Here is an 18,215-nt window from a genome sequence, read left to right on the forward strand (position 1 = left end):
GGCCCTCTCCTATTCTCGCTATACACCAAGTCACTTGGCTCTGTCATAACCTCACATGGTCTCTCCTATCATTGCTATGCAGACGACACACAATTAATCTTCTCCTTTCCCCCTTCTGATGACCAGGTGGCGAATCGCATCTCTGCATGTCTGGCAGACATATCAGTGTGGATGACAGATCACCACCTCAAGCTGAACCTCGGCAAGACGGAGCTGCTCTTCCTCCCGGGGAAGGACTGCCCGTTCCATGATCTCGCCATCACGGTTGACAACTCCACTGTGTCCTCCTCCCAGAGCACTAAGAACCTTGGCGTGATCCTGGACAACACCCTGTCGTTCTCAACTAACATCAAGGCGGTGGCCCGTTCCTGTAGGTTCATGCTCTACAACATCCGCAGAGTACGACCCTGCCTCACACAGGAAGCGGCGCAGGTCCTAATCCAGGCACTTGTCATCTCCCGTCTGGATTACTACAACTCGCTGTTGGCTGGGCTCCCTGCCTGTGCCAATAAACCCCTACAACTCATCCAGAACGCCGCAGCCCGTCTGGTGTTCAACCTTCCCAAGTTCTCTCACGTCACCCTGCTCCTCCGCTCTCTCCACTGGCTTCCAGTTGAAGCTCGCATCCGCTACAAGACCATGGTGCTTGCCTACGGAGCTGTGAGGGGAACGGCACCTCAGTACCTCCAGGCTCTGATCAGGCCCTACACCCAAACAAGGGCACTGCGTTCATCCACCTCTGGCCTGCTCGCCTCCTTACCACTGAGGAAGTACAGTTCCCGCTCAGCCCAGTCAAAACTGTTCGCTGCTCTTTATCCTATCCTAGGAATACCTAGGATAGGATAAAGTAATCCTTCTCACCCGCCCCCCCTTAAAAGATTTAGATGCACTATTGTAAAGTGGCTGCTCCACTGGATGTCATAAGGTGAAAGCACCAATTTGTAAGTCGCTCTGGATAAGAGCGTCTGCTAAATGACTTAAATGTAAATGTAAATAAGGTGAATGCACCAATTTGTAAGTCGCTCTGGATAAGAGCGTCTGCTAAATGACTTAAATGTAAATGTAAATGTCTTCATGCAAAGTGAGGAAATACCATGCATCTCGAGTGGCGTGGCGGTCTAAGGCACTGCATCTCAGTGCATGCGGTGTCACTACAGTCACTAGTTCAAATCCAGGCTGTATCACATCCAGGTGTGATTGGGAGTCCCATAGGGCGGTGCACAATTGGCCGGGCGATGTCCAGGTTTGGCCGGGATAGGCTGTCATTGTAAATAAGAATTTGTTCTTAACTGACTTGCCTAGTTAAATAAAGGTTAAGTGTTTTTTTAAGTGATCCTTAAGAATATAAAAGGCCTTTAGATAACTTTGCAGTACAATTTTTAAGAGTGTTTTTATCCATCCATTAAGCTCCTCCCCATACACAGATTGGATGTGTGTGTAGAGGTGTGGCCTGGTGAGTTGTGGCTGCCACCAGACTGGTGCCACTTGGTGCTGTGACACCCCAGGGGAGTGGTGACGGTCCAGAGTCACAGCGTGAACTGTGATCATCTGTCGTCCCAAGCCTGCAGTAACAATATGTTATATATTTAAGCAATGAGCCCAGAGGGGGTGTGGTCTATGGCCAATATACCACAGCTAAGGACTGTTCTTATGCACAACGCAATGGGGAGTACCTGGATACAGCCCTTAGCCGTGGTATATTGGCCATTTACCACAAACCTCAGAGGTGCTAGGGCCTCCCGAGTGGCACAGCGGTCTAAGGTACATCGCAGTGTCGAGGGGTCACTACAGCCTAGGGTTCGACCGGGAGTCCCATAGGGCGTCATCCGGGTTAGAGGAGGTTTTGTCCGGGGGACTTTCATTGGCTCACCACGCTCTAACAACTCCTTGTGGCAGGCCGGGCGCCTGCAAGCTGACCTAGGTTGTCAGTTGAACAGTGTTTCCTCAAACATATTGGTGCAGCTGGCTTTCGGGTTACACGGGCGAGTGTTAAGAAGCAACGCGGCTTGGCGGGTCATGTTTCGGAGGACACATGACTCGACCTTCGCCTTTCCCGAGCCCTTTGGGTAATTGAAGCGATGAGACAATTGTAATCAGGTCGCAATTCGGATATCATGAAAAGGGGGTAAAATGCAAAACATATTAAAATAAATAAATAAATTTTAAAAAAGGTCAGAGGTGCATTATTGCTATTATAAACTGCTTACCAAAGTAATTAGAAGAGTAAAAATAAATGTTTTGTCATACCCGTGGTATGTGGTTGAAAAGCATTCAGGCCAATCAGCATTCAGGGCTTGAACCCCCCAGTTTATGTCTCATATACCACGGCTTTCAGCCAATAAGCATCCAGGATTTAAACTACCCGGTTTATAATATATTATATCATTTATATTATCAGTGTGCACAGTGTTCCATATCCTTGGAAACACATGCAGTGACATTTTGATGATGAGCTAAGCTAAGGTGACCCTTGGTACACTGCAGTGGTGTAAAGTACTTAAGTAAAATGTATAACAATGAGGTACTTTTTCTACCGCTGATACACTGACACTCAAGTTTGTACAGTGTCAAAGAACCTGGGAGAATCTCCATCGACAGACCTCATGCATAGTGTGGTGATGTGAGTGGAATACCAGGCATCTCTAAGAATGTATATATTTTTTAATAGGGTTTGTCCTCCATATGCCCACTGAGCTCCTCCCCATAGACTGAAAACACTCCTTGGAGACTTAGCAAAATAGTCATTTGATCTGAAAAATTAAAGAACAGTAATTGGGGTAGGCAGACTGTCAAGAGACATTGCGTTGTCAAACATCTCCTCTCTCCAATGTAGCCTGTTGATCTTGTTAGAGTGAATAGAGCCGACAACAGACACGAGGCTCCCAGACACAACCAAAGAGGAGCTTCGTCCTTCCTGTGTGCTTCTTCCTCTCACTACACCTTCACCTGCAGAGAGAGACAGGCTGTGTGTCCCAAATGGCACCCTATTCCCTGTGTAGTGTACCGATTTTGACCAGGGTCCATAGTAGTGCACTATATAGGGAATGGGGTGCCCTTTGGGATGCAACCTGACTAACACACCACCAATTACACCAGCTTACACATCTGCTGGGGCTGTCCACTCATTAGAACCACCCACTGTTAACACTGTGGCATGCTTCCAAACATCCATTTGTTATGGTTACGACAGTATGTACGAGGAACTGGGGCGTAACAGTCGTTCAAATCTTACGTCAAATTAAGGGGAAATCTGAACACGTTTTCGACCAAAAACTTGTTGTAGGCGAAGAGCTACTGTATATCAGGAAGTGTGGGAGGCTGTTTCTTTGTTTTGGACGAGGCCCAAGAAGCCCAGTAGTGTAGGTTGTTTGATAAACAGCGCTGTCTTAGTGAAAGCGCTAATATGCAGACTGAGGAGAAGGATTAGCTATAAAGTTAGCTTAGCGCCTGCAGAACAAAGAGTTTGTTTATGTCACTTTGGGTTTTAATGTGTGGGGAATAAGTCACAACAAACTTGATGATTAGTTATGTTAGCATCAATTACTGTATAAATGTATTTTCTATTTATACCATGGCATTGTTGAATATTTGTTTCTGACAGGCTTGAAGGGCATTCTAGAGTGTGCATTATTCAAGTAATAAGGCCCTTGGAGGTGTGGTATATGGCCAATATACCACGGCTAAGGGCTGTTCTTAAACAAAACGCAATGCAGAGTGCCTGGATAGCCATGGTATATTGGCCATATTCCACAAACCCCCAAGGTGCCTTATTGCTATTATAAAATGGCTACCAAAGTAATTAGAGCAGTAAAAATACATGTTTGTCATACCCGTGGTATACGGTCTGATATAACACGGCTATCAGCCAATCAGCATTCAGGGCTTGAACCATCCAGTTTATAATGGCCATTTATACAACGGGTGGGTCTAATACTGAATGCTGATTGGTTTAAACCATATTACAGCCTGTGTCTATTCCACAAGTTACCACCATAGGCTAAATCTATGATGTTAAAATGCCTACTCTGTTCCATCTGACTGCTCAATATACTGTCTCATCAGCCCAGCCAGGCAATTTATAAACTTGATCTCCACTATAAAAAGCATCTAGATATTATCGCTAGACTAACATTTAATTTTCAACAGCAAAGGTTTGTATAAACCTTGTTGTCTGTCTCTCCGACATTTGCAACATTGTTTCAATATTAAAATGAGATCTCCAGCTGTCACATAATAATGAACGTGTCGGGAGTCGGGATGAGACAGACAGGCAGGCAGCTTTTCTCAGCCAGTCGAAATCATGAATCAACATAATTTTTTATGGTTATATACAAAGAAATATCAGTAGAAAACAGGTAAAACGCAATGAAGTGGAGCTAGTTTGCAGTCTTTCCAGCTTCAGTTTGAAGTGATTGTGTTAGCTGTGTTGTTGGCTAGCTCCGCTGAACAACAGTGTCCTGAGAAGAGAGTACATTTTCTATACCAGGTGAAATCAGGCATCATTAGCTCATTGTTATGGATGTATCCAAATAAATGTGATCTAGAAAACAGCTTAAACAAATGCAAATGCAGCTACTTTGTTATTCTGGCTGCACTGTTTGACATGACTGTAAGCTAGCCGTAGTTGGCTAGCTAGCAAGCAAGGGATAAGAACATTGCCAGCCAGTATGTAAATAGAAGATTTAGAGCGAACAACTGGGTCGCGTCCATACATACAGGACAAAAAGACTTAACTGCTGGATCGCATCTCTGGCAACCGAACCGATAGAATGAACGACCAGCCGGCATGGGTAGCATCCCTAGATTTGTGTCGGGACAATATCTTGTGGAAGGATGAAATAGTATGAATAAATTCCTCAAAATAACGCTTGGAATGAAAATATGTAAATCGTTATGTCACGTCTACTCCCACTCCATCTCTCCAGCGCTAGACGACCTCGGTCTACTAACCACCGGCCCTGGCAACCATTATTCCTCACACCTGCTCCCCATCATTACGCACACCTGGACTTCATTGTAACGTCTGCTTCCAGCTCACACTTTCAAAGATGTAGATCCCCTGAACGCAGCTCACTTTCCAGCCCACACTCTCCAAGTACATAGATACCCTGAAAGCAGCTCACTCTCCAGATCCCAATCACCTGAATTCTGATCACCTGTTCACACACACAATTTAGTTCAGTTCTTTGCACCCCATCATTGTGAGGCATTGTTTGTTTTGTGACACACTTCTATTCGGAGCTCTGTTTTTCCCGTGATTCAATTCTCCCGTGTATGATAGTTTTGGCCTGCCTCACTAATGACGCCTTTTGCCCGTTCCCTGCCTGTACTTTATTTAGCCTATCGGATTTCCTGTTATCAACCTATTGCCTGATCCCCCGGATGACATTTACTAGCCTTTTCCCTGGCTGTACTGTTGCCTTTTTGGACCCCGTGCCTGCCCCTGGACCCAGCTACCTGCCTCCTCCTGTGGTCCTTTAACAATAAACACCTGATGTGCCCTGTGCTTGAAACCAGCTCTCTGTCTCCCATCGTGTTCATTACATTCATCATCACCTTGATTACCTTCCCTTTATTTAACCCTCAGTAGCCTCAGTCATCAGGCAATATTGGTTTATTTTCAGGTTCAGTACGCATCCCCTGTTTGTTCATTTGCCTTGCATCTTTGTTATTAAACACTCCAGCACCTGCTTCCTGACTCCCTGCGTTTAGGTGACAAATTATTTGAATAAGTTGTGATAACTCGTTGTATAAAAGTCATAATGCCCTCGATCCCGGTGTTTGGAGGATATATTGTCATGGTTTGCCGACCCTCGACTTCATCTCGAGCCTAACAACACCCGTGCCAATATATCCTCCAAACACCGGCTTCTCGGGCATTATCACTTAAATATCACAAACCCCGGAGGAGCCTTATTGCTATTTGTTAGAGGAATTTAATTCCAATATGTTCATTAACCAATTCAATTAAAACACTGTCCGTTTCTAAGAATTTGTAAGATACTTATTTGCATAAAATGGACAGAGACCAGTCTCAAAATCAATTAATAGCGTTTATTCTCGAGAGAACTGAACATAATTACAAAGTACATTAGTTTATATATCACACATTGCGTCATGTCTTACGAAAATGTCCCTCCTCCTCCTGGACCATGACAAAGCTGTTTTTCAATTCCATTCCAACGCATATGTAACAGTATAACTTTAGACCGTCCCCTCACCCATAACCGGGCACGAACCAGGGACCCTCTGCACACATCAACAACAGTCACCCTCGAAGCATCGTTACCCATCGCTCCACAAAAGCCGCGGCCCATGGAGAGCAAGGGGAACTAATACTTCAAGGTCTCAGAGCAAGTGACGTCACAGATTGAAACGCTATTTAGTGCGAACCACCGCTAACTAAGCTAGCGTTTCACATCCATTACACATACATATTGCTTATCTTATGCTACCACATGTTACACAATCTACTGCACGCCCAACGGTTTCTCCCCTCCCTGGTTGGGAACCAGACATCTTTCCTGTTGTTAGTTTCACTGTGATCACGAGTTGTCTGTTGACCCTTCCTCTTTGCCTATGTGTAACAGTATAACTTTAGTCCGTCCCCTCGCCCATACCCGGGCTCGAACCAGGGACCCTCTGCACACAGACAACAGTCACCCACAAAGCATCGTTACCCATCGCTCCACAAAAGCCGCGGCCCTTGCAGAGCAGAGGGAACCACTACTTCAAGGTCTCAGAGCAAGTGACGTCACCGATTGAAACACTATTAGCGCACACCACCGCTAACTAGCTAGCCATTTCACATCCACAACATATTCTTTAACAGACAACATATAACTCTGTGAGTTATAACTCTACACCAAATGTATACATTATTTAGTCATTATTGACAAAATTCCTTCAACACTATTATAAACAGGTTACCATCGTAATTAGAGCAGTAAAACTAAATGTTTTGTCATACCTGTGGTATACGGTCTGATATACCATGGCTTTCAGCCATTAATTATTCAGGGCTCAAACCACCCACTTTATAATTCCCTATAACGCAAGGTACATTTGCAAAGTAAAATTCAATGGCAATAGTTCATTCTTCCATGTTCTAACTATTTCAGTGGATGTTGAACACATTTGTACTGGCAAATAAACACATTTCTAGAGACAAATGTGTTAAATTATAGCCACGGTATAAAAGGGTTATCAACTCGGGGCTCTATGCGTTCTCTAGCATGTCAAAGGACACGCCTTCCACGTCGTAAATGATTTGACATAGAACACATAGCTCCCTTCCATATTGAATATTTCTACAGGTTATTGATGCTAACATAACTAATCGTAAAGTATGGGTGAACTATCTCTTCAAGGTGATGTTAAGAGAACTGTGCACTGTACTAGAGCTGTGTGCCTTTGACAATGGGGCTGCAGAGCTGTTATTATTGGCTGTATGATTCCCTGCATGTCTAACCTCCACACGTGGACAAAAAATGGGTCAGACACAGACCTCTAGACAGAGCCATTCACCATATCTGGCTCACCCCATCCTGTCTCGGTCTGTCTCAGTGTGCGTGCGTGTGTCATCCCTATTCCATACCTCCCTAGCCATTCTCAGAGTTACAGTACTAAGCAGGAAAACGTACAGGGCTAAACTCACCGTAGCATATAAACTTACTGTGTTTAAACAGTAAACAAAGACAGTAAACAAAGACACTGCATAAACACTTTTCTTGGGGAGCGTCTGAAATGGCACCCTATTACCTATGGTGCACACAACATATGGAATACATAAGAATTTCAGACACATGTATGCATCCCAAAGGGCACCCTATTCCCTATATAGTGCACTACTTTTGATCAGAGTCTTATGGGTCCGTGTCAAAAGTAGTACACTAAATAGGGAATAGAGTGCCATTTGGGAAGCAACCACAGCCTTGGTTTGTTTGTGCTTGTTTGCTGCCCCCTCCTCCTCCCGGGTGTTGCAGATGCAGGTCGTATAATGGAGTAGTGGTGCAGAGGCACAGTGTTATAAAGTATTTCTCTATCTGTGCTCGTAGAGATTGGGTTCTGTTATAAAGTCCTTGTATTATTCAGTAGGCACAGTGAGACTGATTATTACCGATCACAGTCCATTCTCCCAATAATGCATCCCAAATGGCATCCTATTCCCTATTAAGGCCGTGGGCTCTGGTCAAAAGTGTTGCACTATAAAGGGAATAGGGTGCCGTTTGGGACATAACGCCAACGGCTAAGTGCAGCTATGCTAAATTATCTAGGCTAGAGCAGGCGTATACAGCCTCTGAGCGGACTTGGTGCTATGAACCAGACCTGTTGTTCACCCAGGTTTTTGCTCAGGCACAGGGGCCAAAAGGACCACTGAGAGCTGTGAACAGCGACATTTCCGATTGAATTTTTTACTTTTTTGGAGGGATGCAGCTAGGTAGAGGCAGACCGCAATCGACTCACAAGGTTGGTGCAGTGGATCAGGGTCATTTACATTTGTCCACATTTCATTGATCCTAAACTCTGGCATGTAAACTGCTGTCATTTTAGTGGAAAGTGCTCCAAACGTTCCAATAAGACTGCAAATCAGATTAATAATTAAAAATAACAAAATATGCCCAGAGTCCTCAGTCATAACTCTGTTTGTTTATGCAATTTCTCTTGTCTACAAAAAAAAATAAAAAATAGGAAAGACTGGCAGAGATATCAAATAGAGGAAGGTAAGCGTTTGGATGAGCATATGGCGCTGCTCTTTTTTTATGCAGCAGATATGAAGGACAAATATGAATATATATCTGAGGCAAGCTGCTGGGCCCACTCTGGTCTCCCAGTAGGTATGTATTTACGTCCCAGCAGGGTTAGAATTCAGCTTGATCGTTTACAGCACTGTGGATCTAATGCATAGAACACTGGCTAATTTGCTCCCATATGGTAAACAGCTATTGCATTGCCTGTTGGGGCTTGGCGATAGATAATGAACGTTAACGTGATGACCTATGCATATAAGTGCGCCCTAATGGCAAAGGCTAAAAATGTATGTTTTCCAAACGACACCCTTTGCTCTGTATAGTGCACTACTTTTGGCCAAAGTCCTGCCTTACTACCTGCCACTACCCAGGCAAAGGTAGTGCACTATGGAATGGGGTGCAATTTGAGACGTAGAGCGCATTGTTTATATACATGTGCTGAGATAAGGGGGATTTGCAACATTAGCTCTTGCAGGCGCGCAATTAGATTTAGCCATTAACCATTTGTTAACTTGACTTTTTCCCGCCATTGGCTTGGCACCTTGCTGATTACAACGCAAGCGATCGATAATTAAACCAAATGAACTCGACAGAGTTCAATTTCTGCCATTCTTTTCTGCCTGAGACCCGCTTCCGTGTCACAGTCTTATACAACTATATTTTCAGTTGATAAAACAAAATGGTAAAGCTTCTTTATTAAGTCTAGGGTTTGAGTGCCCATTTGTTTCACAAGAGGACGGAGTCTGTAACTAACAACTTATGCTGCTGTCCAGGGTGCTGTGTTGGTGCAGTGCTGATTCTTTCATAGGCCTACTGGTTGAGAGAAAAAGAGCTATGCTGTCGTGTAGTAGTAGCCTTCCGCCTGGCACAGACGTCAGTTCAACGTCTAGTTTTGATTTACATTTGGTTGAGTTGTCAACTAACGTGAAATCAACAACAATGTCACCATGTCATTGGATTTGGGTCAAACGTTGGGTGAAAAAAATACGAAATTGCCGTATATTGATGACTTTTTTCAAATTCAATCAGTTTTCACGTCATCACATCACATTGCATTTTTTGTTGTTGTAATTACGTTGATTCATCCGATTTACCAAAGACACTACTAGATTTACCAAAGACACGCGTTTATAAACCCAGGGTCGTTACACTATATTGGCTGTCGCTATAATCTGTTTCCCCGATCATTCCCAGCAGCTCAGTGATAGAGGGAAAAGTATCTCATCTCGCTCCAAAAGGGAAATGAAATATTTCCAATGACATCATTCTAACGGACCTTTGGCGCGTTTTCCCTCACAGTATTTAATAAATATTCATGTCATAGCCTCGGGGCTCGTTACACAACAACATGTTAAATTAATTATTTGAATCCATTTCCTATTCTTTTAGCACCCCTCGGATGCATGGTGAGGGTTTGAAAAACGGTAGTTCACCGTTCCTTTTCGTTTGACTCCGCAAGCGTGAGGACATGCTTGCTCTGTGAGGAAATGTAGCCTACATGGACTCAATCACTGACTAATGATCTATTTGCTTAGCCTATGATAATGTAACGTTTCATGCATTTACTTTGCCTAACGTTTTTCGGTGGGTTGCTGAATTGGGTGACAAGATATTGTCTATTCTTGCATGGATGTGCGAACACGAGAAACTTGATGCAAACGGATCTGATGAAGGTATAGTGCAGACAATGAATTATAATTTAATTTGATGCAAGTGAATAAAGTAACTCCTTGCAATGAATATGTCAGAGAGACATTTGAACCGGACTCCTCAGTAGCCTCCCTCACAAATGAAGAAACAAAATCCATAAAGCAGAATTTCAAGTTTTACAAGGCATCCAGGAGTGGATAGACTAAGGAGTCCATACTAAGGAGTCCAGACTATGGGCAAAATACTAATAGCCTAATGCAATACTTTTAATTTGAATGCATGTCATGCATAATAGATTGTGTGATGAACACACAGGCAGGTAGATTCATTGTATGGGTGACACAGCCCGTCCCCGCGTGGGAAATAAAACATGACACTGCACCGAGATTGCAATTGATAACCCTGTGGGGAAATATAGGGATGAATGAGACACACGCCAACTGGTGGAAGGTGAGAGAGAGACAGGAGAGAGACAGAGAGAAAAAGAAAGAGAGACAGACGGACGGACAGAGAGAGAGAGAGAGAGAGAGAGAAAGAGAGAGAGAGAGAGAGAGAAAGAGAGATAATACTCAATGGGATAGTCAGAGAGAGGGACTCTGCCAGGATCCTCACTCTAGGGACATGGGGAGTGGCTTCCTTTAAGGTGGAACTTCAGACACATAGGCTATACTTGGCCTAATGGAATACACGAGTTAGCTCAAATTCATATATGACTTCGAAACGACTGTAGTTGAATCTAATAAAAAAAAATTGGGGGTGGATTTAAATGCCAGTTCACCTTCAGAATGTAAAGAATGTAAAGCAGACTGCCATCTACAAGATATTTACTCCTGGTAAAACCAGTTCATCTTCTACTTTCACTTCTGTATTTGTACATGTGAATTGCAGACCATAATAATAGCAGCCTAAGAAACTCAATCCTAAAACAAGTATAGGCTTAGTAGCAGTGCTTTATCTTACTCGGTCCTGCATTTCCTGACATAATAGTACACGACTCACGTTATGCAGTGGTGTAAAACATATATAATATGTCTCCAATCTCCCGGTCCACCTTAAATAAAAGGCTGGACGTGATTAAGCAGAGCAACCTGCTTCCTCCCCACTGTGCTGCAGAGAACCTGCCTCAACGCTGCACTCATCCCGGCTGTGGCTAGCCTATAAAAACTAGGACAAGCAGAGCTGAACCCTCACAGCTATAGACAGGGGACAGCTCCGTGGTGCTGAAACCAACTGCCTGAAAACACACTTAGCGGCTGCAACACCACACACATGCCAGGAAACATGCCTGGAATCAGGGAGGGACACTCTTGGCAACTTTTCCTACTTTCTTTCTTGGTTTTGGAGGGGTCGACGCAAGATTTCGGACAGACCCAGTTTATTTGCACGTCTGTGCCCAAGGATATGGACTTGTGCGCGGCTACGATGCAGAACAGCGGTCCGGCGGAGGACTTGAAGACGACAGTGATGCAATTGAGGGAGACCGTGTTACAGCAAAAGGAGACCATTATGAACCAAAAGGAGACAATCAGGGAACTAACGTCCAAGTTGAGCAGGTGTGAGAGCCAGAGTCTGCCCGAGGCGGGAGCGGGAGGCCGGAGAATAGTACCGGGCGCCAAGAACACTATGGGGGACGTATCAAGGGGTCCTCAGGACACTCTCGCTCAACTAGGACAGACTTTACAGACTCTCAAACAGAGGTTGGAGAATCTTGAGGTATGCATTGGCGTTTGTTTGGCCTCCCTATTTTGACCTAGTAATTTGGAATGCAGGTTGAGCTTTCAATCAACATTGAATCCTTTTTACGCGTTTCCAATCTGCTCAGTTGGTTGTATAGCCAATAGTGCTCAATGTGCTAGTTATAAGTGCTCTATATAGTTGTGAATTGCTTGCTATAGGGTTATTTCAGTCCAGTCGCAAATGCTATAGACCTATTTAAAGCTATTTTTCCGCATCCAGACATAAAGTAAAGTAATTACTCTAGAGCACTACATAAAGCAGCACCACACTCCCGATAAGGACAGATAGACGCCTCATCTTTGGACCAATTTATGCATTTGATGCAAATTGCCGAGGCAGTAAGCCCTCCACAAACGAGCTAAGCACCAGAGCTTTACCCACGGCGAGTCCCGCCTCGCACGTGTAGGAGTGTTTATTTAAACCCAAAGTTATTTTAATCGTCTCATCTTGTCTGTTTCTCTGTCCTTGTTCCGTTATACAGCAATACAGCCGAAACAACGGTACGGCCCAGGCGAATAGTCTGAAAGACCTGCTTCAGAACAAGATTGATGATATGGAGAAGCAGGTGCTGTCCCGGGTCAACACCCTGGAGGAGACCAAACCGGGTCAGAAGAACGATACGGACCAGCGGAACCGAGTGGAGTCCACGCTGACTTCCGTGCATCACCGGATAACGGACCTAGAGAAAGGTGAGTGAGCTATGAGGCAAAGAGATCATACCCAAATGTACACAGTCAATATAATAGTTATGTTCATGTGAATGATTATAAAAACGACTAAACTGCTGACATTATTTTGATAACAATGTGTGCATAAAGTTTTAATAGTAAAAAAAAGAAAATCATCAACATGTGGTGGAATTGGCTCGCTCAATGGTTAATACGTCTAAAACAATGCCAATTTATAAAAACAACCCTGCATTTAACTTGGTTAATTGCCTGGCCCACATGAGGAATCACTCCAACCCCGCATACGACAGTAGCTTGTCAATACAGACAGTGCCGCAGCGCAGCTCTCACCACAGTGAGTAAGGGGAGATGGGAGATGGAGAGGAGGAGGTAGCTGCATTGCTTTGCATATCTCATATTAACACAGTGATGCCACGCAGGGATAATAATTCACGTGTCATGGAGCGACAGCCAATGATCGCTTTCTTTCCAGTGACTGTGAACGACAGTCGTTGGTTTTGTAGGGGACATAGCGCTCAGGAACTTTACAAGAGGGTTTTAACGATGTGCGCAGTGCTTGATAAAGCGCGCACAGTGTTGGAGACGGACAGGCGCATTTTGGAACATCGATCAAGGTTTAGTTCCATACTGACAACCCCAAAGGGATAGGGAGAATGAGGGGGTGGAGGTTAGGAAGGGATGGCGCTCGTGTGTATGAGAGAGAGAGAGAGTTTGCCCTTCTCACGTGGTCACATCATACCGCTCTGAGAGAGATGCACAGTCTGTTCTAAGCCAATTATATAAATCAGAGCATCGTCAAACTAAAAAGAAAGGAGAAAACCTTTAGTTAGGGATCGAAAATCTCTACTGGTGGAGCAAACCATGTATACGAATAAATCAATCAATCGCATGATATGACGTAACTGACTATAACATAGGCCTATGAGTGCAATGCAAATGATATAAATCACTGAAAGGTTAACAAGTAGACCTATGTTTTGTCCGCAGGTGGGAAAGACAACAGACCACTGGACAAGTTCCAGCTGACATTCCCGTTGAGAACCAACTACATGTACGCCAAAGCCAAGAGAACCCTGCCGGAGATGTATGCCTTCACCGTGTGTCTGTGGATTAAATCTAACGCGTCGCCCGGGGTGGGCACACCTTTCTCCTACGCTGTCCCAGGGCAGGCCAACGAGCTGGTGCTGATTGAGTGGGGAAATAACCCGATGGAGATACTCATCAATGATAAGGTACTGATCGCTGACAGAAATGACATATTCTACACAGCATTTGGTTCTAGGCAAAATGGACAGATCGCCATGCGCACATGTGGTGTGCCAGACTCTCAAATTAAACTACGCAGCATTATGCAATGTCTGGGAAAGTTATGGATACGTGAGAAGCAACTTAATTATACAAATATTTTATTCATAGCCAGTGCCATGTCTGAAAACATGAAAAACCTTAGCAATCATTAGTTCTAGGCCAGGCCTATTTGAACATTCAGTAATGGGTGCGCTGTCCATGCTGCAGGTGGCCAAGTTGCCGTTCATCATCAACGACGGGAAGTGGCATCACATCGGCATCACCTGGACCACGCGCGACGGGATGTGGGAGGCGTTTCAGGACGGAGTGCTGCGGGGCAGTGGAGAGAATCTGGCGCCATACCATCCCATCAAGCCGCAGGGGGTCCTCGTACTGGGACAAGAGCAGGTACGAGTGTTCACTAAATGAGGACGAACTAACTTTGTGATCACACTGGTATGCAAGTCGTGATATATTATTGAGATAAATGGCCTGGGGGAAATGATTATACCCATTAGTAATGAAAATATTAGAGCACGTTTTTTCTCCAATTATCAAAGGGAGGAATATTCATATAATGGGATGGTTGAGAGACCTTGACGAAATGGTAAATTAAGACGTAGCCAGCTAATTAACAAATGAAGGCCGTCGAGCTAGAGATCGTGGAATTACCCCCCCCCCCCCACTCAATTGGGACAACACACAATCCACTTCAGATAGAAAAGTAGCAAATATTTAGCAATTAAAGAGTAATAGGCATATCTTGTCATGCAAAGCAAATAACATAATAATAAATAACATATGGTAGAATTTGAATTTGGGCTTCGGCGGTGGTGGAACTGTCACGAAGAGTGTCTGCTTGGTATTATCGTTTTTTGAGAGTTTGAAATAGAAATCTATGCATTTCCATGGTATAGGACAATTGTATTTCTTCCTAATACAGTACAGTGTGATTAGCCTAGTACACACATTTGTAATAGATTGGTGCGTAAAAGAAAGGCCGCGTGCCACTAACCTTGAACTTGTCATCTTGTTCCTCCACAGGACACGCTGGGGGGAGGTTTCGACGCGACACAAGCTTATGTGGGTGAGCTAGCAAATCTCAACATGTGGGACAGGAAGCTTTCCATCGGGGAGATTTATAACCTGGCAACCTGCAACAGCAAAGCGCAAACTGGCAACGTATTCTCTTGGTCGGAGTCCAACATTGAAATATTTGGTGGCGCTACCAAGTGGACATTCGAGCCGTGCCGTGCGCTCAACTGAACTGCATTCCGACATGAGACCAAGGCCAATCCGACTTATCTGTATTTCTTTTGAGCTTCTGTCGTTCTTGTCTTCATTAATGCGTTTCGTTACAGACAATTTGGTATGTATTTAATGATAAGCTTAAATCTGGGATTTCTATTAGATATTTATGTACGAAACAACTTTTTTTGATCTTGAGAAAAATCTAATTCGTCTTGGAAACCTCAGTTGGACAGTGTTGGTATCTGTTTGTTTGTTTTTCTATTGGAGTTTTGTTGCAAGCGCACTTCAGCATTTTTGATTCGCTTATTTTGTCTTGGACTGGCAGCTTGGCAATCCACGCCTTATGTTGGACAATTCACAGCAGAGGGCGGAATTTATGGAGCCAGCCTCTGGAGTGGAACTCACGCTGTCTGTCCAAGTAGTCAGTATTTGACGCCGTGAAATGATAGAGCGCCCTTCAAATCCCTCAACCTCACCCACCCCTCCGGATCTTGCACTGTGAATGACGAGAACCATGTAGGGAGAGGACGCCGAGGGTACGTCGAAGGACATTGCAAAGTCGGACTGTAGAAATCATTTGTAATTGTCGTTCGCTTCAAAGTGTTGTAAACGAATGTCGTTAATTGCCAACATGCTACAAAGCCTGGGTGCCTTGGGCAGGTGGAAATATTCAGCACATCATTTTTATGTTGCAAATTATATGTATTGTTTGTTTTGTATTTATTTTGAGGGAGGGCGGGAGAGTTTCTTGTTATTATTCTGATAAATGTAATTTAATTGAGGTTTGTTCACGGACATGATGACGTGTTTGGGCAGGTGTTTGTACTACCGGTATCTGTATTCGGAATGTTATGGAAGTCTGTATAGTAACAGCATGACTGAGTGACAGAACGCTGCCACATCGTCGTCGACATCTGCTTGACTATCCTTTCTGGGACTGGGTGGTTTTCTACTGGATTGTTATATGCTCCAAGCATGGCAACACTGAAAGATATGAAAAAGATCTAATTTTTTAAATAAAATTGTGATACATAAGAGTTAAAAGTGTATTAATGGGCTGGCATTAATGATATGAAGCAAAAGGTGTGGATGGGAGAGAGAGAGAGAGAGAGAGAGAGAGAGCGGGATAATGTGGGAGAGAAAGGGAGAAACAGAGAGAGCAAGCGAGAGAAAAACGCCTGAACTCAGACTGAAGGTCAGAGAGGTGCTGGGAACAACTGAAACAGTGTGTGTGGTGTCTCTTTTTAGCTGACTGCAGAAGACAACACTACCAAATGCTTTGTGGTGTGTGCGTGCGTTTGAGGCGCGCACATTCTACCCTAATGAAAGCGAGGCTGTCGGAAGAAGAAAACGCCTAGTCATATCACCCCCCCTTTTCAAGAGTCAGCTCAATCGGTTGCAAATGCAATCTGAACCAAACCCACAGAAAGCACTATGCTATACCGTAGCTTATGCTGCTCTATTTTGTTCTGTGTCCGTTTACAGTGTTGTGTTAAGTGCCATCCTCTCCCATCACATGCATCATGTAACAAAACACTGCAGTCCTGGATGCTGATGGTCTTGTACTTTGACAGTTGCTGCATTGAGCTGAGTCAGTTAATATTCGTTGTCACCCACGTATCAGATGGTGTAACGAACATCTCAAAGAAGCACCCACATTTAACTCAGCCTCCTGCAGCATGGCCTTTGGAGAAATTGTGCCGCTTGCACCGTCATGCTTGGCTTGCTGTTACCATAGAAATCTATGGCCGTTACTCATAAATCCCGTGGGTAGTTAGTTACCCAGAGGGAGAACTGGGAGGGAAGGCCTCTTTGAAAGACCAGTTAGAAAAATGATCTTCCCTGAGGGCCAACATTGATCAGATAGCGAGCAATGAGCACCTATAGGCCTTATTTAGTAGGTAGCCAGAGGGAGATATGGGAGATGTAGTCCCTGATAGAAAGAGAAAGAGGTCCCTTGAGGGGACAGACCCTCATTAGTTCGGACAGAACATTCACACACAGCCTCACTGACCCAGAGACTCATTCTCCCAAGGTGTACTACCTCTTACCCAAGGTCAAGAGCCCAGCAACAAAGTCATGAGGTGGGAGCTCTCCTTTAGAGAACAGGTGTCCTTTCTCTTCTCACTATCATAATTTCACCCTCATACAGAACACACACCAAACTGGACTGGTTACACCTGAGGCCTGTTTATGAAGGGCGAGAGAGTACATTGGACTGGTAACAATGCTGGAGAATGGTTGGAATCGCATAATGAGTCTAGGGGGTGGCCTAAGACGAGTGGGTTGAACCAACAATAATTCAAAAACTTATAGGGTAGCTCGTTTTACACACGTTCAACACAGGGAGCCAGGGGTGTCATCAATCCATTATTTTAGAGGGGGCGCGAAGTAAGTTAGGATGGATGGTCCGGAGGGGTGCTGATGTAAGGGGTGCGTGACTGGCTGCAGGGAAGTCAGGCGCAGGAGAGCAGAACTGGGTAATAACCGGAGAAGTTTAATATGCAAAACCAACGGCACCCAGAACAACAAAATATGGGTTCAGGAAGAGAGGAACCGACTTCGGCGGAAGTCGTGAGAGTACCCAACCTTGACGCGCAGCTCCAGCAGCGTGCCAACACCGGCCTCGGGGACGACCCATGAGGGCGAGATGCAGGGCGATCCGGACGGAGACGGTGGAACTCCCGCAGCATTGAAGGGTCCAACACGTCCTCCACCGGAACCCAGCATCTCTCCTCCGGACCGTACCCCTCCCACTCCACAAGGTACTGAAGGCACCTCGCCCAGCGCCTCAAATCCAGTATGGAGCGAACGGAATACGCCAGGGCCACCTCGATGTCCAGAGGGGGCG

At 44.7% G+C, this 18,215-nt stretch overlaps 1 protein-coding gene across 1 annotated transcript; it reads left to right on the forward strand.

Annotated features, from left to right (window-relative positions):
* Positions 1-11,570: 11,570 nt before the first annotated feature.
* Positions 11,571-16,393, forward strand: LOC115103552 (neuronal pentraxin-1-like). Its single transcript, XM_029624390.2, has 5 exons — positions 11,571-12,113; positions 12,619-12,826; positions 13,814-14,058; positions 14,342-14,521; positions 15,158-16,393. The coding sequence occupies exons 1-5, from the start codon at positions 11,670-11,672 to the stop codon at positions 15,377-15,379; spliced, it is 1,299 nt and encodes a 432-aa protein (XP_029480250.1). The 5' UTR covers positions 11,571-11,669; the 3' UTR covers positions 15,380-16,393.
* The last annotated feature ends 1,822 nt before the right edge of the window (positions 16,394-18,215 follow it).

This window comes from Oncorhynchus nerka, linkage group LG21 (assembly GCF_034236695.1).
Source record: "Oncorhynchus nerka isolate Pitt River linkage group LG21, Oner_Uvic_2.0, whole genome shotgun sequence".
Taxonomy (NCBI): Eukaryota; Metazoa; Chordata; class Actinopteri; order Salmoniformes; family Salmonidae; genus Oncorhynchus; species Oncorhynchus nerka.

What these genes read in the sequence shown, in the direction of transcription:
- LOC115103552 (XM_029624390.2), top strand. Translation starts at nt 11,670, where the DNA reads ATGCCAGGAAACATGCCTGGAATCAGGGAGGGACACTCTTGGCAACTT. An exon ending in GATAACGGACCTAGAGAAAG is followed by an intron (nt 12,827 to 13,813) that starts GTGAGTGAGCTA and finishes TTTTGTCCGCAG; the next exon opens with GTGGGAAAGACAACAGACCA. An exon ending in AGATACTCATCAATGATAAG is followed by an intron (nt 14,059 to 14,341) that starts GTACTGATCGCT and finishes TCCATGCTGCAG; the next exon opens with GTGGCCAAGTTGCCGTTCAT.